General features: G+C 34.0%; 3 protein-coding genes across 4 annotated transcripts; all 3 read right to left on the bottom strand.

Moving 5' to 3' along the window:
• Positions 1-481: 481 nt before the first annotated feature.
• Positions 482-6,381, bottom strand: LOC108479641 (uncharacterized). Of its 2 annotated transcripts, XM_053028394.1 has the most exons (4): positions 5,813-6,381; positions 4,688-4,785; positions 3,532-3,655; positions 482-1,348 (listed from the first exon to the last, which is right to left on the bottom strand). In XM_053028394.1, the coding sequence occupies exons 1-4, from the start codon at positions 6,313-6,315 to the stop codon at positions 733-735; spliced, it is 1,341 nt and encodes a 446-aa protein (XP_052884354.1). In that variant the 5' UTR covers positions 6,316-6,381; the 3' UTR covers positions 482-732. The 2 variants fall into 2 exon arrangements, with proteins under 2 accessions (XP_052884354.1, XP_052884353.1); XM_053028393.1 differs by having other exon boundaries at positions 3,532-4,785.
• A 1,622-nt stretch (positions 6,382-8,003) lies between these two features.
• Positions 8,004-16,606, bottom strand: LOC108479642 (tRNA-specific adenosine deaminase TAD3). The gene is given in 11 exon segments (XM_017782360.2): positions 8,004-8,347; positions 9,224-9,333; positions 9,758-10,210; positions 11,998-12,097; positions 14,022-14,104; positions 14,722-14,843; positions 15,041-15,114; positions 15,233-15,284; positions 15,353-15,388; positions 15,391-15,525; positions 16,007-16,606. Coding segments are annotated over 10 exon segments (1,239 nt in total). The 5' UTR covers positions 15,425-15,525; positions 16,007-16,606; the 3' UTR covers positions 8,004-8,172.
• Positions 16,607-22,238: 5,632 nt separating this feature from the next.
• Positions 22,239-24,847, bottom strand: LOC108478042 (protein NRT1/ PTR FAMILY 1.1-like). The gene is made up of 4 exons (XM_017780476.2): positions 24,394-24,847; positions 24,083-24,300; positions 23,444-24,000; positions 22,239-23,354 (listed from the first exon to the last, which is right to left on the bottom strand). The coding sequence occupies exons 1-4, from the start codon at positions 24,491-24,493 to the stop codon at positions 22,424-22,426; spliced, it is 1,806 nt and encodes a 601-aa protein (XP_017635965.1). The 5' UTR covers positions 24,494-24,847; the 3' UTR covers positions 22,239-22,423.
• Between the last annotated feature and the right edge of the window lie 2,555 nt (positions 24,848-27,402).

Consider the following 27,402-nt stretch of genomic DNA (forward strand, 5'->3'; position numbering starts at 1 on the left):
CCTGCTTACAGGAAGGAGATCACTAGGGATGTCATTACCTCACCACAAATACATATATCCCAAAGCAAAGGTAACATTGTTTATTTATGAAATTATAGAAGTTTTGCGATTGAAGATGGCTAAGTTTTTCTTTTTTTCTTTCTGAAACGAAAGGAATTGAATGATGTGAATGCAGGTGGCTGATGGTTCATCATGGGAAGGTTCTAATGGGCATATGGATGATGAGATTGTTAATTACCACTTAGATTACCATGGAGTCACTACTCATCCAACTCCAACCCCCAAACATCCTAAGCCTTAATTTTTTTTTTGTTTATTTTTGCCTTTATTTCTCTCGTATAAGCAATGCAACACACTGCATTGATGCTTAATATGTACCTCATCTGAAATCAATACATGGTTTGATTTTTTCTCTTTTATTAGTTTTTTGAGTTTTTATTTACTGAGATTTCTATTACTTTCTTTACTAAGTCGAAGCAAATTCAAATAGTTCAACTTTTATTTTCAAAGTTCAAAATATGAAATACAATTAATCAGGAATCGGGTCTCTAAGCAATGGTTGTTGAATTTAACTCGACTTTCTCACTGTTTCGACTTGGCGCGACTAGGTTTACACATAAAGTGCGAAGAGAAAGATGGTTGATAACTTGAGACGAATGAGGAGATTTTTACAAGATAAGATGAAAAATCACTTCCATTGTATAACATAATATAGATCATATGCAGATGCAATCAAATAGAATGCAGAGATAACATTCCGTTCATATACTGCTTTCTAACCTCCTCATACTTTTCATGCAATAGCTTATAGTTTGCAGTAACGTCATCATATGATACCTCATTACAGAACTTCGATTTCACATCCATGAACACCCTTTCGGCCATCTCTTTGTATTCAACGTATACAGCAAATATATCTTTAATCTCTGTTGATCCAACATCCCAATCCAAATCCCAATCATGTCCTTCAACACTTTCCCTCTCTTGGTTCAGATATCGTAACCACTTGATCTGCTGAAACGGGTCTTCATGTCTCTCAATAGCTGCTTCAACACTCTTCAATGCTTCCTGGAACCTCGATTCTCGGCTAATTTTGTTGATCAAATAGCTGAAAATGGTTCTTTGGCATTGATCAAGCCAGCTGTTCGTATTTGACTGCGAAGAAGCAGCAGCTACCAAGCATGCCTTACGGAAGGCAGGATCAGAATTACCAATTAAACCAATAACTATATGCAGAAGCCTGGTTGACATGACATTTAAAATTCCAGACAATGACTTTAACGAAGGATGACAATGGTGTTGAGTACGGTTCCAACAAAACAGTGCTATGTGCATAAACCCCTCCCACCTGCGTAAATGAAGGAAAGAGTGTATGAATTCTAATGTCGTATTATAAAAATTTACAACTGCCAAACCACATAAAACTGAATTCTAATTTAAAGTAAAATAAATCATTATAAAGTAATACAATATGTATATGGCCAAGCATAGCATAGCATATGTTCCAGCCGGCATCCCCAATTAGGAGGGTCTGGAGTTCCCCTAACCCAAAGAAACAGAAAGTACCAAAAGAGAAATAAATTAAAATAGCATCCAAGTAAGATCCGTCATATTATAGAATTATGGCAAAAAAATCGAACTTAATGAATCCGATCCACTCAAAATCATCATAAACTCAATCATGACAAGATCAAATATACAAGAGATGCCCAGAGACATAGACCAAATAAATTGTCCTAATGTCCCACGGACAACTATGTCTGAAGTCTAAACTAAATAATTTTGTCAACAACATGGGTCATTCCACATGCAATGTTCAACTATCAACTTTTAAATGGTCACCACAATCAATCAAAATCATTTTTAATCTATGTAGGAATTTATATTAAAGAGAAGGAAAAAAGGACGTTATTTTCATATTAGCAAGAACCACCTATATTATCATGGAAGTGTATAATTAATTTAGAAACAATGAAAACTGGAAAACGAAATGTAAATACAAACATCCTTTATTTTTTTTTCTTGATAGGGGTAGGGGTAGAGGTTGTTCAAAGATCGAACTCATGAATGGTCTAAACTAAAAACTCGAATACAAGTCCTTTGCCACTACCCATGTGGTTCAGTTGACAAAAGTCCAATTATTAATACCTGATAAAAACTAGAATTTCTAATCTTGTTAAAAGTGATGAGGTGCCTGCTTTAAAACCGAATTCAAACCTGACCTTAAAATAACTAAAAGAAGGGCGATCAAGTAAAAGAAATAGAACTTTGTCACAATAGCTAAGAAGGTATGCAAAAGAAAAATTGAAAAACTCCAAGAATTACCCAATGGTTTTTCATCATAGAAACCTAAGTTCTCCAAATTAAATGATATGGCAAACCAATACATACACTCATTTTGACCAAACATATCATCAGTCGTTTTCTATTGCTAAAAGCTTCAATATTGCTTCTTTTGCAGCAAAATGTCCAATCAGAAGGTAACTATCACCCGGGCACATGTTGCAATCAGTTGCTCATTCAATAAGAAATTAGATCCTTGCCATGTGCACAACAAGAGGAAAACTGAAGACAAGAAACAGGGACTACATCACATGCCAACTGTCTAATAAAGGAACCTAATCACCAACAAACTATTAAATGGTAATTTTTTCTATGAATTACTTCCCATACAAAATTTCCAAACAGATGAAGAAAAAGGATTTTGGAGTGGTGTGTGGTATATATGATATAAGATAGTTATTTGAAACATGAGATAAACAAGTTACAAGTGTTGTTCAAGTTTATATAAAACATGAAAGACCAAAAATTATCTTCGAGGCACATGATTACAATTTGGATGAGACAAGCAGTAAATGAAAATCTCGGCTTCAATTCAGAGAGTTTAAGTAATAACTTGTCATATCTTAAATGCTAACATTTTTCACTGTTTCTCCCACAAAGTAGACAAACTGCAAAAATTTTCCAAAAACGAGAAATGCTATAAAACCTGTGTTAATTGAGTAAATTATTACCAGCAAAACTTCGTCTACAATTATAAATTATTCCCTCATTCTTTTAACACACTCTTTTCTCATGGATATATGGTAATCTTTAAGAAACTACAGCGCAAAAAAATAGAAAACAAAATAAACAAAAAGTAAAGCAAAGAAAGAGAATACATATGGAACCTTTATGAAAATCTAACACAACATCATACAAGAAATTAAAGCTCTTAGGCCAAATTATCTGCCAAGCAGCAATAATGCCTATTGCATTTATTATGTATCTGATGATAAAGTGAATAATATTTTTCTAGCCAAATCACAATGAAACTAGTGGAGTGAGCTTCAGTCTGTCCTAGAATATACAGATAGCATGTGACACTAGTATGATGAGATAATCTCAGAAACCTAAAATGATTAATCTACATTAAGCAATAAAAAGTGAAGAGGCATTATTATTTAGGATGCAAAGCAAAATGGTTCATGGTAGTGAGCCTATACATTGACTCAACAGAATTTAAGAAAAACTTATCAAAAGTTAACTTACTCAAATGGAGGTTCAACCTCAACTCCAAGTGTTAAGTGCAGGGAAAACCCAACAGATCCATCTTGCTTATCACAATGTGTACATGCTTCATGAGGACAACCCCTGGGGATATATAGGACATCACCTTCATTAAGAAAAAAGTTATAACAGTCTCTTGTACTATCAATGGTTTCATTATTTAGAATGTTACAAGGGTCATATAATCGAGGTAACTGCCCATTTGGCTGAGAAAATATTTTCCACTGCTTAGATCCAAAAATTTGGCAGACAAATACACAATGGTCATCATAATGACGAGCCAACCCTTGAGAATTAGGTGGAGTTAAGTACATATTGGCACCTGCCGAAGGTTGACCAAAGATTGAAGCTAATCTGTCTGCAATAAGGGCAACCCTTTCAAAGCGGAATTCCATTCCACGTAAAGCTACTGTATAACCATCATTATATGCTTCTTGACACTTTAACATATCATCTAAACATAAAACATGTGGAGTCTTGACACGGAAAGAATCTGAATTTTCTTGAAAAAAGTGCACTTCTTGTTTAAATTGGTTATCTGTTCTTAGAACCCGTATGTCTTGTTCATTGATAAGAGGACATCCCAATTTATTTCTAACCTCCATCAGGAAATTAAGGATGTCTAACTCATCTGAATCAATGGGCAAGCAGGAAATTAGATCTTGAAGGATAGAAGAAAGAACCGAAGGGAATGAATCTTTAAAACAAAGAGATTGCATAAAGGATGTGAATATTTCATCCACCTCCAATGAAGCACTTGAGAACCTTCTTACAACACAAGGTAAGACCTCCCACTGGTTTAATATGAAATGTTTGAAATCATCCTCACTAGACCAAAATATTCTTCTTTCAACAATATTACTGGACATAAGGGCTGGAAATTGATCAACATTAATGGAAAGCCTAAAAATGCTTTCCGCCAGATCACTGATGGTAATATTGCTGAAATATAAGTTCATCCCTTGACCAACTCCCAAAATATCACTGTTTATCCTTTTTTTGTGAGCTTCTCTCCACACTTCTTTCAAAGAGACAGAAAAACATTCAGATAGTTTGCTCGGGATCTTTCTTAGTTGCTCAATGTTGCATGTGTTTATGAGAATGATGGCAGCATTAAGAAGTAAAACTGGGAGTTTACCTTTCTGAAAGCCTATCCTGAGAGAAGCAATATTTACATCATCTCCAGTGCTTAAAGAAATCAGTGTTGATGATCCCTGAACCTCAAGGAATGCAAACCTAGCAATGATTTAGTACCTCAAGTTATAATTTTTAACAAACCTAAGAGCAATATATGCAAATACATATAGCCTATAACAACATCTTTTCAGGGGGAAAACGAAGGGACAAATTAATAATTGGAGTCTTCTTCTAACATATTGATAAAACATGCCATTCAAAATATAAATGTGAAACCATAAGGATTTTGGAAAAAGAAGTTAAATTGCTTTGTAACATTTCCATTCTGCAAGAATAAGAAGAAACTAAGTCCAAACAATGTATGTCTAAAATTTATTTATTATATGTTTTAGTCACTTAAATCTTACATTTCAGAGGAAATATAAAAAACACTTTGCTTATTATTGTACTCTTTAAGCTGAAGATACTTTACTTATTTTTGTGGCTATATAAGCCAGTGCATATGCCATTTATTCACTATATCACCCCCCCCCCATTTTACAGTAAATGTAAAGTAATAAATACCAAATCAAAGGGCATTGTCCATTTCTATGAATTTAAATGGCTAATTCTAATTTCTCAACATCAGAATGAAGTTTTAAGCGAATATCTAACTACATGTTTACTGATTATTATGTGAATAAGCTATGCAACTGACTATATGAGTTTGTTTATGCACAATGCCAATGTAAAACAAGAACATACATAATTGTGGTTCACGTTTCTTAGTTTCATCATCTATACCATACCATGCATCGTAAAACCCCTAAACAAAACTAAATATGCACTGCAACCACCCTCAATGGCATTCGTCAATTTATTGTTTTAGTTTATCACCAATATTTCTCCACATATTTGTATCTATCATCTAAAGGTTCAAAGTATTAAATATAGACAGCCACTTACTTTATTTTTGTTTGCTCTCACGGTAAGTTTGCAGTAGTCTAAACAGTAGTAGCACTAAGTTTGCAGTGGTCTAAATAGGAGTGATAACATGAATGAGTGATACAAGCAAAGCAAAGTAAATAATTGCAATAAGATTACTCGTTGGGCAATTATAAAAGAAAGAAAGAAAGAAAATACTGACATGAGAGTTCCCAAAGCAGAGAAAAGGAGCAACCGTTGTCTTCCCAGACAAGTAGAGCAAATATCCAAAAGGCCATCGCAGGCAGCCATGGAGACGGCCTTTCGAGAAGTGGGTATCAAAGAAATCAAAGCCTTAAGCGTGTGAAAGTCAGAGACGACCTGGTGATTCATTTCAAAGGACAGGAGAGAAACCGCCCCAACAAATTGGGCGGTGAGGGTGGCGATGTGAGGGGATTTGGAGCGGAGAAGGAGAGGGCAAAGGGAGAGAATACAAGTGGCTTCGTGGGGTTGGATTGGATGGGAAAGGAATTTGGTTAAGCAATCCTTCACAACTGTACGAGTATTGGTATTAGTATGAGAGTGAGAGAGAGCGGCAGCCATTAACAGAGGGAAGGTTAGTGTGTTACTCCTGCGATCAGTATTGCCTGCATTGGAATGGGATTGGGACTTTCTTTTGCGGTTTCCATTGTTGTTTTTCTTCTTAAACTCCTGCAAGTGTTCCATTTCCGCAACTCTAGAGTTTCAACTCACTGTGTATGTGATGTAAATGTTGGATGGTCGGAAGTAGAGGTGATCATGGGCTGGGTCGGGCCGGGCCCATATAAATTTTTAGGCCTGTCTACTAGGCTCGAGCCCGGCCCGGACCGAAATTTGGGCCTAAAATTTTGTCCAAGTCCAGCCCGAAATAAAATTACTAAGCCCGAACCCGGCCCGGCCTGGCCCATATTAATTTTTTTATTTCATTAAATAAAAAATTTAAAATATAATAAATCAAATATATTTAAAAACATAAAACAAATATTAAAACAAATAAAATAATACTAAAACAATTCTTAAAACAATACACAAATTAATAATATAATAAAAATAGTTATATTAAAATTTAAAATAATTAAAAATAAAATAAAAATATATATATTAATATATAATTGGTAAAATTTGGTAGGGCAAAAAATCTTACTGAGGCTCGGCCCGCTTTCTAAACGGGCCTAGTTTTTTGCCCAAGCCCATTTTTCGGGCCTATATTTTTACCCAAACCCTCCTATTTTTCGGGCGGGCCTTCAGGCTGGGCCAGTCCGCCCAGCCCATGATCAGCTTTAGTCGGAAGATTTCTTAAATTATAAGAATTCAGCTGCTCGCCTTGCTTCGCATCCGCTTCATTTTGGATTCCTTCCGTCATTTATTTGGGTTTTCATTGTTTTTTATTTGGATTATTCTCTTTTATTTTGAGGTAATTTTATCTATTAACGCTACTGAACTTGGCTAATTATTCTTCGTTGATATTAAACATGTGGCATTGACATTCAAATGTTAAACTTAATTCAAAATAATTTCAATTAAGTCATAAGAAGTGAGAGAATTTAGTTAAAAATGATCTATTTTCTAAATGATCCATTTATTTAGGCTAGACCTGATCGGGCTCGAATTGACTAATTTTTTTTTACAGTTGTTTGTTGTTATTTTAATATTATTTTATTGCTATGTGTTATTTAATTATAAATTTTTTTAATATATTTTAATATATTTATTTTAAAATTTGTAGTATATTTGATGTATTATATTTTTAAATTTATTTTTATACAAAAGATAATATAAAAATATTTATATGAACATGCCAAGTAAAGTTTAGATTTAATATTTTTATTTAAGTTAAGTTTAGGTATTATTACACCGAATTCAAGCTTAAAAATAATCTAAAATTTTAGATTAAGCCAGATCAAGTATCCTAATTTTCAGTATAGAGTTGCTACCAATGCCTACTAGATAGAATCATCAAGTTTTATGGACAGCACTAAAACTTTATTATCATTTAGAAATTAAATGTGAGTTGACTCCATACTTAATTGGAGTTTCGCATTTGAATATCGAAACATCTCAATGAAAAATTAAAAAGTATGGGCAGAAGAATGATAATTTGAATGACCAGCCACCTGGCCAACACAAGTATTAAGAAACCAACCGCACGGAAGCTTGAATGCTTGACAAATATAAACAATGATTCCAAACACGGCCACCATTTATTTTACTTTTTTTTGCCGTAACCATCTCTTTTACTTCTTTCTAGAGAAGGAAGCATAACCTTACTTGCTTTTTCTGGATAAATAAGTGAATATTACTTGTCTTTAATTTCATTTTCTTTTTTTGAACCATACTTTGTCTTTCATTTCAAGTAGACTTGGAACATAAACAGATAAAATTAACTTGGATCTACTAGTATTATCATCACTCAATTACAGTTACAGTTTCAATATCAATTAGCATTACAATTTCCATAACAAAAGATAACAATACAAGATGAATTTCTAGAAATTTGTAAAAGAAAAATGGTATCGAACATGTCAGCAGGAAATATCACAAGAGCTATCTTTCTACTGGAAATTCAAGTTCAGGCATGACCACTCTGAAAACTGCATAGTGATGATTTAAGCTTTTCTCACCCTGTAACCTATGAACGCTTCCCAATGCCCCAGTTTCAGGATTCGGTAATGCATAAAATATGCGCCTAATTCTTTGATGAACAAGAGCCATGGCACACCTTCAAAATGCAAAACCAAATGTCCACGTTTCAGATAATGGCATCACATCCAAAAGTAAAATGTCAGCAGTATAGGTAAACAAAAAATTTTTCTCTTGCACAAATAATCATTTCCTTCGGCAAAATTTACAGCTCGGATTAAAAGTTTGTTGATAGCCGCTAGTTAGTGATGCACCAATCAAAGCCTTAAGATGATTTTAATGATCTAAAGAAGGAATGATCAAAAGGTTTTACCAGCCAAGTTTAACCGAAGAGGCTCAAGTGTAAGAAATATTTTCCAACATAGCTACCATCTTTAGCATAATGACTATTTCAACTTATGTTACTTGGACGTGTGTGCAAATGTTGGCATGCGCCAAACATGAGGTATGTTCTTCTAAGTTTTTCCATGTATTGGACAGTCGAAAGGTCATATTTCCATAACCAAGTCCAAAAATGTGTTAGACAATACTTCAGAAGGGGAAAAAAAGAGTTGGAGCAACATGCATTTCAACTCCTAAGGACGAGTACTTGGTCGAGATTCATCAAAAAGATTATAGCTAAAATTCAGAAGACACAAAACGGCAGGTAGTTCTTGTTGCTTAACCAACAAGCATGCTCTTGAAGAGAAAAATAGCCTAAAATATAAGGAAAAGCAGACCCCTGATCAAATCTGTTGTGCTTTTATCCAGACACAAGCAAGCAACCACAAAGAAAATCCCATCCATCAATAGAAATTAACAAGGGTTGGTGTTTGCAATTAAATATTTCTAATCTTAATCTCAAATGAGATTAAATTAGCTACATTTAATTTATTCAATTTAAAATTTCTTTGAAATTATTTTATATCAGGTAAAATGTAAAAAGGAAGAGAGATAAGTTCTGTTAACAACTTACATTACACAAGGCTCCCAGATGAGATAGATGTCATAGCCAGTACACAGATACGGCCTTCCTAAGGAGTTTGAACCTTCAGTATTAGCATCCTGCTCCCCTCTATTTTTGACCTAAAACAAATCATTAGATATGACTTTCGATTTGTCTTGTTATGTAAATCTATATTTCAAATGGTATTCTTATGAAAAACTAGTAAAAACAAACCTTTCAAAGAGCAAACTTAACCTACTTCACGTACATTTGACAATTTGCTATTAATGATCAAAAAATTGTTCTTGTTTAGAAAACCCCAGTTGATATAATTTTTGTTAAAGCCTTAAAGTAAACTGCGAAGAAAAATGAGGAAAAACCATTACATTTGTTTTTGTTTGATAAAAGAAACCTAGAAAAATCATAACATATATATATTTGCATGCAGCAAACAGATACTTCACCAGAATTCTAAAACAAAATTGGAGGATATGCCCCCATCTTAACCTCTGTTTATAAGGATCACCAAGACAGAGGTTCAGAAGCAGAAGAATGTTAACTCACATTTTCAAGGTCGACCCTTTGTCTCTTTGCTAGAGAACCTGAGGAAGAAGAATTACAATCAACTCCATATGACTTCTCATTATGCCCAGAACCAGGGAACAAATGTCTGTCCCTGGCAGCAGAAGCTTCTATAGCAACAATGGCAGCATGTCGTAACGGGTGACAATAACAAGGACTTGAATGGAATGATTGTTGTGCAAACCACCAAGGGTTTAAACAAGATACTGCCTTGTAACATTGTTGGAGATTGTTAGCAGACCCATTTGAAAGGAAAGTTATATCTTTTGCTGTGATGTTCGCATCATCATGAGAAGTGAATCCTTCTAACTGTTTAAAGTCACAGGTTTCAGTCTTTGCTTTGCTTGTTCCCATATGCCAAGAGCAGACTTCATCACATGCACTTGCAATTATCTGCCCAACTAATGGATCCACTATCATAGCAGCATTGACAATCTGCAGAAAAATGCAGAATTAGACAAGAATAACATACTATCCACAACCAAAAGAAACTAAGGAACGAAGCACCACCGAAAATGGATTACAAGGAAAAGTGACTGATTTCTACTTGGCCTTACTAATTTAGGTTGTACTGTATGTGGTTTATATTAGGGAAGAGCTCATATGCATAGCTTATTCTGCAACATCTGTTGCACTGATCATTGACAATTTGAACTACTGACTTAAGATTTAGACGTTTCCTTCGAGTTTATCCTTTTTCTTTAGCTCTCTTTGTTTTCTCAATCTTCTTTCAATTTTACTATTGACATGGCATTGCCAAGATTGCAATCAACCATGTTAAAATACTAATATTTGAAAAATGATAAATTCATATAAGTGACAAGGCAGGAACTAAAAGCACTTTAACGAAAGCTATCTCCTCAAAGGTGATTTCATAAGAAGCAATAGACAATTCATTAATAATCACATGCATCGAATCTATTTTCTAGTGAACTCTTAGGTCTTAGCAGAACAGCACATCATACCAAGAGATTCTACAAAAGCTAAATCGCGCAAAAAAATTAAATCCTACTTAAAGATAAATAACACTAAGGTATAAGTATAACAATTGTAGCCTTTATAAAGTCCTACATCAGCATAGGCTGAATAGACACCACAATACTACTTCTTTCTGACACTTGTCTTGTTTTACCTTGATACGCAACACAAAGCATTATAAAGACTGTAGCCCCTTGTTTAGGGTGCAAGGCACATTCTTGGTGCTAGAACCTTTATATTGCCTAATGCGCAAGGCACAAGAAAAGCATCCACTTGAGTGAGGCCAGGCACAATAAGTATGTGTGCGTTTTATATGATCTCCAGTTTGTCCTACAAAGATGCAAAACTTTCCTTTCTCTTTTGTTGGTCAACACGCAGGATTTCTTTATAATCCTTTGTCTGCAATTGAATACTCAAATATGAGAAGGCAGAAAGTTTGGTACTGTCCTCTTTCTTACTAATAAAGGTGAAATTAATGAAAATAAAAGAAATTAGATATCATCTATGATCTATCATCTTACAAAAGCGTGCGTAGGCTCACCAAGCATGCATCTGACCAAATAAGACCTAGAAAGGGTCTTCAGGACTTTTGTTGTTTGATCCTAAGGGACAATGCCTAACTTGTAACAACACTGGTCTAGTGTTACTAGCAGCCTCTGTAGAGTGAAGTGTCATGTCTTGGCCAATGTTGGTAATGAGTGGGGCTTGGGTACAGATTTTACATTCAAACCTTAGCACAATTCTCTCATATACATAGGCTATTTTAGATTTTATTTATATTTATTAGAATTTCACCTATTTTCCAAGTATTAGGACTGTAGGGTTTTATTTCCTAGTGTGCATTTTTTTACGTTTAGTGTTTAGTCAAAAATGTCCAGGTCATTCAGATTAATATATTTTGAGATACTGAGAGTTCAGATATTTTGATATCGAATTATTGGGACACTTGAGAATTTTAACTAAGATTTCAGATTACTGATTGAGTGTTTCGACTTGACAATACTTGTTCTAGGGCAAGCATCTTATGTTATCTTGAGGTCCACTTCAACGAAACAATCATAGGGTCCTACTATTGTTAGCCTACTAGAAATCACTACAAACTCTTATATTCTAAATTACTTATAGAAGCTATCCACTGTATAGGCTCTGTAATTGCAAATGGACTGGGATTCATGCATTCAAGTATCCCACACGTATCCTCAAACAATAAAGCTGGTGCATGAGAAAAGAATTGACATAATTACCAAATGATCACCAGATTTCGCCAACTCTACTGTAGACTTCATAAAATTGAAAACTGCTTTAGAATCCTCCTCACTAAATCCAGTAATGCCAGGAATATTGCTGCAAATGGAACAAAAGGGAGAGAAAAAGTAAGCATATAAGGAACATATTATAGCATGTGGCAGCTGCAAACGACAGACAAAATAATTTTAGCACCATGAATAATTAGAACTAAACATTTAAGAATCCAAGCACCATTTCCAACTCTAAATCCCACCAATTAAAGGTAATGGCCAATATGCAGTTCAAAATATTCCACCTGTAACCGAAGCCGGTACTTACATAATGATTATAATCCACTAAAATATCCCTTAGTTTGAATAAGCACATGAACACCATTTCCCATCCTTCTACATTTATTTTCTCACGCAAAGCATTTTATGCGTTAATATATCAAAAAAAGAAGAAAAATCAATAAAACACTTTTTAGGCTATTGTTTCACACTATTAAAGTAAGAGCATATTTTGAGTACTAAATGATATTGCAGTTCACAACATTTAGATCTCAAGGGAGTTCCACTATGTAACAATTGCTATTTTTTTCCTCAAAGATTTGACACCATTTTAGCTTCTTATTAAAACTCAATAAACAGTTTTAGTCCTAATAGTGGAGTTGACTAGTCAATAGCCCAAACTTTAAAGCACACATTTAGACTATCGCAGCTTCGTAAGTTATATGATGTGTCTGACTATTGCCTCTTTTCTTTTTTGGTCATCCAACTATCAATTTTTTTTTTAATTAGGTCACCCAAGTAATCAAGATTGTTTTTTTGGTCCATTTCTGTTAAGTGCTGTTAAATCTCTGATGGAAGGGTGACATGGCAGTTAAAAATTGGTATAATAACAAATTTAGCCCTCAAGTTTTACATATTTTTTCGATTTAGTCATAATTTTAAATTATTAACCCTCAAAATTTACAAATGGTCTCAATTTGATCCTCAAATTTAAAAGAGTTTGACGGACGGTTGTTAATAGCGATTTAGTTGAAGGAAACACAAAGCGAAAGAGTCTTGAGCATAACTGACATTTAGCCTTGTTTGATTCAGCCAACACCATTGTTGTTTTTCCCTCTTTTCTATACATAAAAGGGGTTCCTTTTTCCCTTTCATGCTTCCATCTTTTTGGGGGTTTTACAAAGAAACAACAATCTAAGAACAAAAAAAAAAATGGAGTGGCATGCTTGTCTTGATGAATATGAAAAGCTTGTTATAAGGATGAGTACACCCTGGTTCGTATTATGTTTGATTTTGATTCTGGGTTTCAAAGCTTTTTTTTTTTTTTTACTCATTCAAGCTCCTATTTTGGGCTTTTTTATTTTCATCAGGTTGATAGAGCTAGAAGACATGGAATTTTGTTGAATGCTGTTCAGGTTTTAACAGATCTGAATCTTTCAATTAAAAAGGCTTATATTTTATCTGATGGACAATGGTTCATGGATGGTAAGCTGAATTTTTTCATGATAAAGATTTTGAGGATGAAATTGAAACCATTTGTAAATTTTGAGGGTTGATTTTTTAAAATTATGACTAAATCGATATAATATGTAAAAGTTGAGGGCTAAATTTGTTATTATACCAATTTTTTAACTGCCACATCACCCTTCCGTCAGAGATTTAACAGCACTTAACAGAAATGGACCAAAAAAAACATATCGATTAGTTGGGTGACCAAATTAAAAAAAAATTTGATAGTTGGGTGACCAAAAAAGTAAAGAGACACTAGTTGGGTGACCTGTGGTGTAGTTTACCCTATAACTTAAAGACCTTGAACCATAAAATTCTACACCTCAAATTTGCAACAGGTCACTAAATGGTTAAATATTTAAACTGAACACCGTTCACTTCTTCACAGTTCATACAATTTCTAAGTAATGGTTATCAGTTGCATACCCTTTCTCAGCTTCATATCAGTGTTTATAAAATTTATGATTAATGGCTACCAGACTTTAACTCAAAAAACTGTAAACCAAAGATGTAGGGCTTACTAGGTTGGCGGATGGTATGAGGTTGGCCATAGTTTGCACTGTTCTTCCCACTCTTCCTTTGATAATGCAGCATATTTGTTAACCTACAAGTCATTTAGGTAAATGTGAAATATAAACAATAGCTTAAAAGTAAATCCAAAAAGCCATGCCTTCAGTAGAGGAAGCTTCAAATAAAAACATTTGACAGGAAGATGTCAAGGAAAAGAACTGTTCAATAAAAAACTTCCAACTTCCCTTGATTTTAGCCATATGAAATTATTAACAAAAGAATGACAAAATAAATGAGAGATTCCTACAGAATAACTTAGAAAAGCACAATGTGGCAATGGAGTAATAACAACAGCAGACAGTGACAAAGTGGGAGAGAGATACATATAGAGGTGCATACACAAGCACAAGAGAAAGAATGGAACAAAATATAAAGGGTGCAAACTATGTCCTAAGTTTTGAAACAACAACCATTCCATAAAGAGCGCAAAAAGGGCAATGAAAAAAGCTATAAAAGAAACAAGTTAAAAGAATCAATTGTTGATGGCACCTCCATCGCACATAAAGCAACGGCAGTAAGCCATGGCTATTATTTGTTGTTACACGCAAACTTCAAAACTCTTTTGATTTCGTATTAGATGACCCACTGGTCAGAAATAAGATGAGTATTAGAGAAAATAGTATTACAAAATATAAAAAGAAGATAACCCACTTCAGTAATGAAAGGAGTCAAGTGGTAGGAATTGACGATATCTTCCACATCCGGTGGCATTCTATTAGATTGTGTTTCATTTTCTGAAGCTAAACATAATACGACATACAACTCTGGTTTTCCTGTCACATGAGGCAATTGTCACAAACATATACTCAAAAGAGAAACTTAGCTCCTCCAACAATTGAATACAGCTGGTATTAGTTATTATGAACATTTGAATGAAGGTCTGTTGATATGGAAATGAAATAAAAGGAGAAAATTTCAAATGTACACTTTTGTAAGAATAAAGAAAAGGGATAATATTAGCATTACTAACCCCCTTGGAGTTGCTTTTTCTGAATCCGCTTCAAATGCTGGAGATTTTGAAGGGGTGCAATCTGATTAAGCCGCCTACCATTCCCATTCCATCCAATTCCATTCAAGAAAAGTAATATTAGTAATTACTAATACAATCCATAATAAAAAAATAATTATAATAAAAGTAAAAGAGGTAGTATTATTACCTTACCTTATGATAGTATTGGCATGCTTCGGTTCAATTAAGGCAGCATAAACCTTTTCTGTATAGTGTATATATCAGTAAATAATCAGAAAAAAGAGAAAAAGAAATGAGAATTGATGAACTCACCGGTGGGTTGGTGGGTGGGGGAAACAGGGGGTTGGGTGGAATATGGATGACTTGCTGCTGCTGCTTGTTCATTGTCAAGGAACCAATATGGGCTTCTCCAACAGAGCAGCTGGTTCCAAGATTTCAACTTCAGCAAAGTTGTGCTGCCCAAAATCCCTAGAACTTTGCTGTAACTGTAATGTAACGAAATAAAATAAAACCGTCTGCATTCACCAGATATAATAAAATAAGGGTGGGTTTTTTTTATTAAAGTATATTAGATTATACTGCAAATTTCATTTTAGTCATTGTACCTTACTAAAAAGCACCATTTTGACATTAAAATCGTTATCAAAATTGGTCATTTCTGAAATAGTTTAAAAAAATTATTGTATAAAGAGTGTTAAGATCAAAAACTCAAACTCAAACTTAACAAGTGAAGAAATATTGAATTTCACCAAACGCAACCATAGTAGCTATTTACAATAGACAGACTCAACAAACTAAATTCTCAAAAATCTAAAAATGGGTTCAAAGCTTCCGAATGAATGTTCTAAAAATCTAACGGGACTACAAGATCCCGAGGCTTCGCTTTCATTGCTTTCCGTGATAAGAAAGCTACAAGGGATACTACCGAAGGAATCACAGGTCAGAATATTGACGGAAGGAACATACCGCGGGAAACGGCGGTGTACTTCGAGGAGGAAACGGCGGGTACAACAGCAGTGGAGGAAGCGGAGGATTTGGTGGTCTCCAAGGAAGCTATGACGGCGGAGGCCGTGATGGTGATGGTTACTTAAGGGACGGCGCTGCGGCGGAAATCAAACAGGAAGGTCTTGAGTTTAGGGATTAAGTGGGCTTGGACTTCAATGTCATGGGGTTTGGATTTAGCGGTTTTCAGGTTCTCTGGTTCCTCAATTGGCTGGCATCTGTTATAACATAAAAATGTATGTAGTATAATACCTTGTTTTAGAGGGGGAAACAATCTAAAGAGACTTCAGTATGCGATAATGGGAGCTAAGAACTAAGAATTTCGTCAGCAATGGCTTTTCTCATTCTTCATCTGCCGTAAACCAGGCTCTGATTTGCATGGTATATCTGATGATATCAATTTCATTTTTTACCCGACCATATGTCTTAAAAGCATGATTTGTTCAAAGAGTGTACCATTTTCTGATCGTGGTACCTAAATATTTTCTTTTTCATTGTCTAAACCAATTCAATCTAATGAAGTTTAAATAAGTTGATACGCCCCTCACGTAATCATCTCAATCAATAAGAATGTGAAATTGGTATCCTGAAATTAAATATATGTATATAAATTCTTAATAATTCTAAAAATAAAAAATTATATAATTTATAAAAATGTTGACCCACGTTGGCCAACGAATATTAATTTGAATTGCTAATATTTTAAGAAAATTTTAAGAAATCATATATTTTTATTTTTTTAAATACCGTTTAATTTTTTTCCTCTAAAATATATATCTTTCTGTTAACATTATGATTAATGGTAGACAATTTTAATGGCAAACAATCCAAAGTGGTGCAAGTTTAGCACCCTAAAGTTGACTTTGAAAAAGTGGCATGAGATAATTTTTTTTTGGTCCTTGAGATAATGGGCTATTTATTATTTGGTCCTTGAACCTCAACTATAAATAGGCCTTCTCATTTCTCATTTCAATTCATCCCAACCAATCTTTCTCTCTTAGTTTTCTCTCTTCTCCCATTTGAGAATTCTTAAGGAATTCTATTTGTTTGTAATATTTTGGAGATAGTAAAGTTATCATCCGGTGTTAGTGCCGGGGCGTAGGTATAATTTATCGAACCTCGTTAAAACTCTTGTGTTCTTTCTTGTCCTATTTTTCTTTCAATATTTGAGGTATAATAGTAGTATTTAATTGTGCTATTAAATTACTATAAAAGGGATATTCGACTAAGGAAAGACTTGGTATTTAAGAGATCCTTGTGATCCACCTCTTTCTTGGGAATTGAACTTTGTGTGATTTTTAGTACAATAATTTACACGCTCCAACCCTATTGAAACAACAAGTGGTATCGAGTAGAAGGTTAATCGTAGTATGCTCTGTGGTTGCGCTTAAACCGATCTTCCACATCGTAAAAGATTTCCTTAGGTATATTGAAAGATTATGGAGAAAAGCGGTCGGTGTAGGAGCTTCAACATCGTCCATGTGGACAAGACCGACAATTGCAAATGCAAGATTGGCGTGGAGATCTTTGATGGCACGGGCCATTTTGGTATGTGGCAAAGTGAGGTTCTAGATGCCCTTTTCAGCAGGTCTAGACATTGCCATTGATGAAGAGAAACCAGATGATGTACTGGGAGAAAGATTGGAAGGCGATCAATCGGTTGGCATGTGGCACAATTCGATCATGCCTTTCTCGAGAGCAGAGGTATGCTTTTCAAAGGAGACTTCGCAAATAAGTTGTGGGTGGCACTTGAAGAAAATTTTTTGAAGAAAAACAGTCAAAATAAGCTCCACTTGAAGAAAAGACTGTTTCGCTTCACTTACGTCCCAAGTACCACAATGAATGATCACATCACCAAATTTAATCGGTTAGTCACCGATTTTTGAATATGGATGAGACATTCAAAGATGAAGATTTGGCTTTGATTTGTTGGGGTCACTTTCGAGGAGTTTGAGTTCCTAGAAACTACTCTACTTCATGGCAGAGTGATATATCTCGAGCGAAGTCATGCGGCCTTATACAGTTATGAACAGAGAAAGAAGGACAAACAGAAAAACTCAATCAGAGATACAGAAGCTTTAGTAGTCCGAGGTCGTTCATACACTCGGAAGAAAACTCAAAAGGGAGATCAAAGTCAAAGTCCGGACTGGAAAGATGAATGTGCCTTTTGTCATGAGAAAGGCCACTAGAAGAAAAATTGTCCAAAGTGAAGAATAAGGGAAAAGTCTGTAGATGCTTGTGTTGCAAAGCATGATACCGTGACTCAATTATCATGGTTGCATCATCATCGCTGCTCCATTCGGATGAGTGGATATTGGATTCGGGTTGTACCTATCATATGTCCCCTAACCGGAGTGGTTCTCGATTTAGTAGAACTAAATGGAGGAGTTGTTTATATGGGCAATGACAATGCTCAGTAAAAGCTGTAGGGATAGGTTCAATCCAATTAAAGAATCAAGATGGATCAACCGAGTTCTAAGCGATGTTGATGCGTGCCGGTTTGAAGAAAATCTCATCTCATTGGGAGCCTTGGAATCCAATGGTTCATCGTTACTATGAGAGATGGGGTTTTGAAAGTGACATCTGGCGACTTGTGATATTGAAGGGCATCGGGAAAAATAACTTGTATTACTACCAAGGTAGTACAGTTATTGGAGCGATCATGCAGCCTTCCAAGAACAAAGAATTGGACTCAATGCGTTGTGGCATATGAAGTTGGGACATGCCGTGAAAATTCCTTGCAAATTCGGCAAAGCAAGGATTGTTGAAAGGTGCAAAGGCTTGCAAATTAAAATTTTGCGAGCATTGTGTTCGGGAAAGCAAAAGAGAGTGAAATTTAAGATCGCTATCCATAATACAAAAGGTATTTTGGAATATGTTCACTCAGATGTGTGGGGGCCTTCCAAAACAGTTTCGTTGGGAGGAAAACACTACTTTGTTACTTTTGTTGATGACTTTTCCAGAAGAGTTTGGGTGTATACCATGAGAACTAAGGATGAAGTGCTTAGAGTTTTTCTTAAATGGAAAACTATGATCGAAAACCAGACTGGCAAGAAAATCAAGCGGCTTAGAACGGACAATGGAAGCGAAAAATCAAGTCTATCATTCAAGAACCAAGCATATCGACGTAAGATATCACTTTGTGCGGGAAGTCTTTGAAAAAGGAAAAATTCTACTTCAGAAGATTCCGACAGCAGATAATCCCGCAGATATGATGACCAAGGTGGTAACAACAATCAAGTTTAATCATTGTTTGAACTTGATTAACATCCTGAGAATTTGAGCACCTTCAGGTGTATGGCGCTCGAGAGCGCATTTGGAGACACTACAAAAGATAGCTTTATCGAATTTGGGGAGTTGAAGGAAGTGTGTGAAGATGTGATTATCCTAATCAAATCTTCAAGGTGGAGATTGTTAACATTATGATTAATGGTAGACAATTTTAATGGCAAACAATCCAAAGTGGTGCAAGTTTAGCACCCTAAAGTTGACTTTGAAAAAGTGGCATGGGATAATTTTTTTTTGGTCCTTGAGATAATGGGCTATTTATTGTTTGGTCCTTGAACCTCAACTATAAATAGGCCTTCTCATTTCTCATTTCAATTCATCCCAACCAATCTTTCTCTCTTAGTTTTCTCTCTTCTCCCATTTGAGAATTCTTAAGGAATTCTATTTGTTTGTAATATTTTGGAGATAGTAAAGTTATCATCTGGTGTTAGTGCCCGAGGACGTAGGTATAATTTACCGAACCTCGTTAAAACTCTTGTGTTCTTTCTTGTCCTATTTTTCTTTCAATATTTGAGGGTATAATAGTAGTATTTAATTGTGCTATTAAATTACTATAAAAGGGATATTCTGACTAAGGAAAGACTTAGTATTTAAGAGATCCTTGTGATCCACCTCTCTTCCCTGGGAATTGAACTTTGTGTGATTTTTTAGTATAATAATTTACACGCTTCCGACCCTATTGAAACAACACTTTCGGTATTCATATATTTAATTTTTGTTCTTTCTAATTTCTTAGTTTTTATTTGTGTTTTTTTCAATATATTCTTTGGTATTTTAGCTAAAAAATATTGCACTTTTCTAGAGTGTATACATTAAATTTTGACATTTATTTTTTATAAAATTTTAACTAAATATTTACTTTTTATATTTTGTTTTGAATTTTATAATTTTCTAACATTTAATTTATTTAAAATAATTTTTCTATTTTCTAGAATTTTTCTATATTTATGTTTTTAGAATTTATATATAAATATTAAGGAGAATGTCATATCTCACTTTTAATTAGCTTAAAATATCACGTGGTGCATTCTAATTGGATCACATGTTAGCTGTTTTTTTAATACCATTAACATTAGTGGACTAAACCAATTAATGAAATGTCATTTTAGGTACCAATTCAAGCAAAAGAAATTTATATACCAAAGTGAAAAAAGTTACATATATATATATATATTGGTATATATATATATATATTGGTAACAAGGAAGGGAGTTAAAAAAAAATTACCAATAGCTAACAGGTTCAAACACCCAAACATCCTATTCTGACAAGATGATTGACTAAGGAGGGGGCATTATGAAATATAGGAATACCAACCGACGCTTCCTTCATCGTACCAGCCAACGAATGTGCGACGGAATTTATCTCTTGTTGGATCTATTTAAAGACAACATTCCAATCATAACTTAATAACTCTCGAATTCTGATAATCAAATCTCTTTAAATACCCTCTTTCAAGTCACTAATGATCTCTTTAAAAATAAAAGTATAATCTATTTCTACAAAGATATCAAAATTATATATTTTAAGAGATGAATAATACTTTAAACTATTTTAGGAATGCTTTAAGCTTTTTTCACTTCTATTATTTTAAATATTTTAATTAATTATATAAATATATGTTTAAAAATTAATTTCAAACTTCTAAGTTTTTTTTAATATATCGTAGAAATGATATCATTAGTTTTCTTATATAATTATAGATTAGTATTTGCTGTATATTCTTCTAATTTCACAAATGAGTTTAAAAATTTATTATATGTGTTATTTTTAATTTATATTTATGTTTTTAATACTTTACTATATCTTATGAAAATACTTATCATTATTCTAATTTTACTTGTAAAATTTAAAAACTCTATTAATAGTGCATCAAATATTTTTCCAATAAATATAATCATTAATTGATTTAAATGCTTCATTTGTTTTTGTAAACTCATAAATTTAAATTTTAAATAGTTGAGATTTCATGAAGTGTCATATTAGAAATATTTTATAACTTTTAAATTTGATTTAAAATGATGTATGTATTACATTTAATTTTTTAGAATTTACATATAAATATTAATAAAAATATCATATCTCACTTTTTAATTAGTTTGAAATAAGAAATAACAGATTCGAACACTTGACATGTTATCCACCCTGACAAGATGATTGACCAAAGAGGGGACACTATGAAATATCTGAGTACCAACCGATACTTCCTTCATTATACCAGCCAACGAGTATACGACGGAATTTGCCTCTCGTAGGATTTGCTTAAAGATAACATTCCAATCACAACTTATTAGCTCTCCAACTATAAAATTCAAATCTCATTGAATACCCCCTTTCAAGTCGCCAATAATCTCTTTAAAAATAAAAGCACACAAAGATATGAAAAATTATACATTTTAAGAGATAAATAATGCTTTAAACTATTTTAGGAATGCTTTAAGCTTCTTCTTTTTACTTCTATTATTTTAAATATTTTAATTAATTATCTAAATATATGTTTAAAACTAATTTCAACTTCAAAGTTTTTTTAATATTTCATAGAAATGATATCATTAGTTTTTATATAATTATGGATTAGCATTTAGTACATTGACAATATATATTTTTAATTCTACAAATAAATTTAAAATTTTATTATATGTCTTATTTTTTATTTATATTTATATTTTTAATATTTTATTATATCTTATAAAAAACTTGTCATCATCCTAATCTTATTTATAAAGTTTAAAACCGTTATTAACAATGCTACAAATATTTTCCCCATAATTATATCATTAATTGATTTAAATGCTTCGTATGTTTTTGTAAATTTATAAATTTAAATTTTAAAGAATTGAGATTTGATGAAGTGTTATGTTTGGAAATATTTTATAGTTTTTAAATTTGATTTAAAATGATCTATGTATTACATTTCAAACTTGTGAAAATCTATTATCGCATTAGCATATGATGAAATAGGGAAAGCTACATACACTAACAGAGGAGATGATTTCTTCCTCGCATTTTTACACTAATTAACAAAGCTACGTATACTTCAAACTATAATAACAATAATAATAATATTTTAGTGCAAAAGCATAGAAATTATATTCAATGGGGAAAAACAATGGGGGATCCCTTTCCCTTGGCATGGTCATCTGCTTCTAATTCATCCTCCATGCCATCCCCTTCATCCCATTCTACTTTGTTCTCGTTCTCAGTTGATCCAAAAGCCCAAATACATAGCAAGTAATAGAAGACATTAACCACGCTAAGAGCTGTAAGAAGCCAATAATAATAGTCATAATGACCCTTATTAAGGCTGTTTGACACCCAGCTCACTCTTCCATGTGTTTTGGTCACCTTATTCAATATACTAACAATTAGACTCCCAATCAAGTTCCCCACTGCCATGCCAAGGGTAAAAAGAGCCACTCCAATGCTGGCCATGCTCTTAGGGAACTGCGAGTAGTAGAACTCTATCTGCCCAATTGCGTTGAGTCCCTCGGCTAAACCAATCAGGCAGTGCTGTGGCACCAACCACATGGCACTCATGTGCACCACCCCATAGGGATTATCAGCCAATCCTTGTCTTATTGCCGCAGCTCGTCGCTTGCTCTCCACCAACCCTGCCACCGCGGTTGCCACGCAGGATATTAGTAAGCCGAACCCCATTCGTTCTTTTAGGCTGAGTCCTTGTGACCGTTTAGTGAACTTGGATAGCAAGGGAACTATGATTCGATCATAGGCAGCGACCCATATCGTCAACGTGATCATTGCAAACACACCGAAAGAACCCGCGGGGACTTTTAATCCTCCAGGAATTAAGTGCCTGTCCATGGAATTAGCTTGGAGCACCGGGAATGACTGTTGGCTTATGGTTACGGCGATGATGATCCCACTAGACCAAATGGGAAGCACTTTGATCAATGCTTTCAACTCTTCCACTTGTTTGACGGTACATAGATTCCATGGATTTAAAGCCCTCCCATCCATGTCTATGTCCTCGGGGCTTCTAATCATACATGCTTTGTTAAGAAACCTGACATGAAATTTGACGTAATCAACTATCTGGTACAGTGTTCACAATATATGTATATGTGTGCGCGTGTGAATGTATGCTTATGGTACCTCAATTTTTCTGTGGGTGTAATAAGCTTGGAGCCTTTGTGAAAGTGCCATATGGCTCCACCAGATTCCATTGGTGGCAAAACCAAGTCTCTATTGTTCCAAGCGGCTTCCGTGACTTGGGCAAAGCTTGTAAACAAACTCCTATTCGGCATCAACTTGATGTAAAGTGGTGAACCCAATAGGAACATGACTGTGGAGATGAACATGAGCCCCACAGGAACTCCGAAGCCCACAACCCACCCGGCTTTATCTTGAATATAGACAATAACAGTTATTGAAATCATGATCGCAAGTCCGACCGAAGCGTAATACCAGTTGAAGAAGCTCTGCATGACCCTCTTGTTCTTGGGATTGCTAGGATCATAGAGCTGATCAGCACCAAAGGCCAAGGAACACGGCCTAATGCCACCAGCTCCGATCGACATGAGAACAAATGACCCGAACAGATACGCCAACTGCGCTGAGTTCGCTTTCACACAACTTCCTGTCATGGGACTGTCGCAATGAGGAGGCCGTGCTTGTGGAAAGACTGCAGTTAACCATAATAAGCTCATTCCCTGCCCACAGCAATCATACATAATACGTTAATAAACCCGTCCTTTGTTCCCTTACGGATTTATAAGAAAATATTTCGCTTACAATAAGGCTGGTGACCGTCCCGAGTGCAATAACAAGAAAGCGGCCAAGGAAAGAATCGGAGAGAAAAGCCCCAAGGATTGGCATGAAATTGGAAATTGCAGACCAGATGAAGAGAACGTTAGCTCCTGTAGCAATGGACATGTGATATTCATTCGTTAAGTACAAAATCATATTTGGTAAAAGACCAAAGCTTGCAACTTTCTCAAACGTCTCATTTGCTGCACAAAAACAATCACGATTTAATCAGCATACAATACCCAAATCCCTTTACATCTTAAAAAAACCAAGAAACAAATCAATTCAAGCCTTACATATAACAAAAGGCATGGTCTTAAGACCACCCAGTTTCCTGGTGACATGCTTCTCTTCGTCACCACTTTTCGTTTGATCAGGGTTCTCCATTGATGCCATCCCCTGCTGGTGCTGCTGGAAATGCAAAAGCCAGAGAATGAACTTGCATGTGTCTTGTAGGCATCAAATATAATCATCTTGGCTACCTAAGTTTCGTCTTATGCTATTAGGTATCAAGCGGCTCTGCCGTCTCTAGTAATTATTAAACTAAACCAAGTATATTCAATATTATATTCCTATAAACTTCGTTGAAAATAAGTAGCTCGTTTTGTATTGAATTATTGGATGAAGTTCATGAGACGAAACAAAAGCTTTGTAATGAAATTGTAATAAATACGATATGTTATGTTTGTTGTAGCCAAGATGTTGATGCACTTTTTGTGTGTGCACAACTAATTTTTGCCAAGCACGTCATGAACGAATAGATTACCTGTAAAAATGATCTCGTAAATCTAAATATGAAAATGCTTTAGGATATGATTCATGTATATTATGTAGATTTACCATTACCTCAATCAATTAATAGATTCCAGAATTAACATATTATTTCCTTTAATATCTACCATCTACAAAATCTGTATTGATGATACATTTAAAATCTTACTGCGATCCTAAAGTTAAATAGTATACATAAATGGTTTTTTCTCATTTAATATTTCATATTTTTTCCTTCCTATTTTATATTATACTGAATATTGTCATTAACTGCTCTCCATTGTTTCCTAAACATTTATCTTTTTAGATTTACCTGCCAAATATATCTATCTTAATAATTAATAATTACCTTAAAAATACGTAACACTTACTAATAATTTCTTCAATTCCTATTTACTAATAATTACATCCTTTATTTGAAGGATTTATTATAATTTCGGTAAATTACATTTTTAGTCCTTGCCTTTTTGTTTTTTAAGGTATTTACTGCTTTTGTTTAAAATTATTATATGCAAAATATAAAGTTAGATTTTAAATAAATTATCTATATATTAAGATTTTGTTTAATTGAATTAACTTTTAATGTTATGATATGAATATTAAATTGTTAAGTTTAAAATATCGTTTTGAAAAAAACATATTAATAACATTAATCGAATTAATTTTATATTTTTAAATATAATAAGAGTTAATTACATTTATTGATTAAAGTAGAGCAAAGATAATTACAAAAAATTAAATATTAACAATTTTAATATTAAAACTATAAAATAAACTCTGAGATATTATTAATAATATTATTTAAATTATTAATAATTAAGAGTCATCCTTCAGATAGTTGATCATACATGGGCGTATGACCACCCATCAAGGGGACATGAATGTCTTCACTCCTAATGGGGATTGAACCCGTGACTTATGGCTTATAGGTCATCACTTAAGAAAAGTGGTACCTTATGTGTAAATGACCTATGTATCTTAAGATTGAGTCCTTTGGTGTGCAGGTTAATGATTTTCATGATTAATGTTATGCCCTATGCTAACATCACTCCCACGAACTTCGTAGGTGATATCACCACCAAATGAGACACTCTCGATTCTATGAACTATGCATCTTTAGGTAGCCTCTTGAGGCACATTGGCTCTTAGTAGAGTACGAGAGGACAAAACCCTCACCAAAGGACAATACTTAACATTGTTGGGAGTCCGGCTGATTACATAATTGATATTACACACAATGTTAACACCTCTCCTGTAAGCTTTGCAGGTCATATCTCCATGATCTCCACCAAATTGAGGCGCTCCCGGCTCTGTAAACTAGACCTCTTCAGGCAACCTCTTAAGGTTCACTGATTCTTGATAGAGTACGAGGGACAAAACTCTTACCGGGGGACAATATCTTACCATTGTCAGGGGTTCAACTGGCTGCCTAATGAGCAACACTTTGAAGACTTCTCTTGAAGGACTCGAGCCCCTCAACAATTAGCATTCAACATTTTGGAAGTTTCATTCAATTAGTAACAAAAATATCATAAAATAAGTTCCAACTTATTATTATTTATATTCAAAATTTAATTGTGATTTTGTTTTTATATTATGGTAACTTTAGAATATTTAATATATTATAATCATGTTCAATTTGTAACATCCCTAAAACCCCTTGAATCGTGAACATGGTTAATTCAGGAATATATGAATTAGAATTTTCAAAGTAAATAAAATAAGAATTAACAGTGTTAGTAGAGAAAGTAGATGAATACTAGAGGAAATTGAAAAGACTCATGTGTTGAGAAAAATAAATCCAAGATATAGAATAAATCATAAAAGAGTGGAAATTGTTGGGGCCAAAATGTGAATAATCAAAAGTTGATAGGTTAAAGTGTAAATTTAGAAAAGTTGAAGGACCAAAAGTAAAAATTATCGAAACCATTTTTATTTATTTGGAAAAACGGGGATCGACTTTAAAAAAAAAGCCTGGAGTAGCCACCAATCCTTTTTATTTAGGTGTGATCGGGTCACCTTGTGATCGGTCATTTGAATAAAGCATTTTGGTTTATTAAAACAACGTTTTTGGTCTACGAAAAATAAGAAAATGGATTCGGGAGTCAGTTACGCTCGAGGAAGGATTAGCACCCTCGCAACGCCCAAAATTGGTACCATATTGATCAATTAATGTCCTAATGTTGAAAATTTGGAAAAAGATTTTAAACGCAATTCCTTTAAAAACGATTAGATATCTCGAATAGGATATTGAGATTCTCTCGCTCAGAAGGAATAAAGTATCATAACCAGCACGATAGGACACAACATTTCAAACCCTCGATATAAGATCATCTCATAATTTCCAAAACTCATGCATTTGAAATTTCAAAAGGATATTTGGCTATCTAGTCAAACGGTAAGTCGAAACCCAGCAGGATTAGGTATGATTTCTCGAATTTCCAAACACAAAATATTGTCTTATTTTAATAATGTCGAAACCCAGCAGGATTAGGCACGATTTCTCGAATTTCCAAACACAAAATATTGCCTTA

This window comes from Gossypium arboreum, chromosome 5, assembly GCF_025698485.1.
Source record: "Gossypium arboreum isolate Shixiya-1 chromosome 5, ASM2569848v2, whole genome shotgun sequence".
Lineage (NCBI taxonomy): Eukaryota > Viridiplantae > Streptophyta > Magnoliopsida > Malvales > Malvaceae > Gossypium > Gossypium arboreum.

Bases quoted from the DNA above. Each gene is read 5' to 3' on its own strand.
- LOC108478042 (XM_017780476.2), bottom strand. From the start codon at position 24,493: ATGGCATCAATGGAGAACCCTGATCAAACGAAAAGTGGTGACGAAGAG. The intron at 24,301-24,393 runs GTAAGGCTTGAA...GTTTTTGTGCAG, and splicing joins GACCATGCCTTTTGTTATAT to CAAATGAGACGTTTGAGAAA. The intron at 23,355-23,443 runs GTACCATAAGCA...ATTTCATGTCAG, and splicing joins ACACCCACAGAAAAATTGAG to GTTTCTTAACAAAGCATGTA.
- LOC108479641 (XM_053028393.1), bottom strand. From the start codon at position 6,315: ATGGAACACTTGCAGGAGTTTAAGAAGAAAAACAACAATGGAAACCGC. The intron at 4,786-5,812 runs GTCAGTATTTTC...AATCATTGCTAG, and splicing joins TCTGCTTTGGGAACTCTCAT to GTTTGCATTCCTTGAGGTTC. The intron at 1,349-3,531 runs GTAAGTTAACTT...TCATTTACGCAG, and splicing joins GAGGTTGAACCTCCATTTGA to GTGGGAGGGGTTTATGCACA.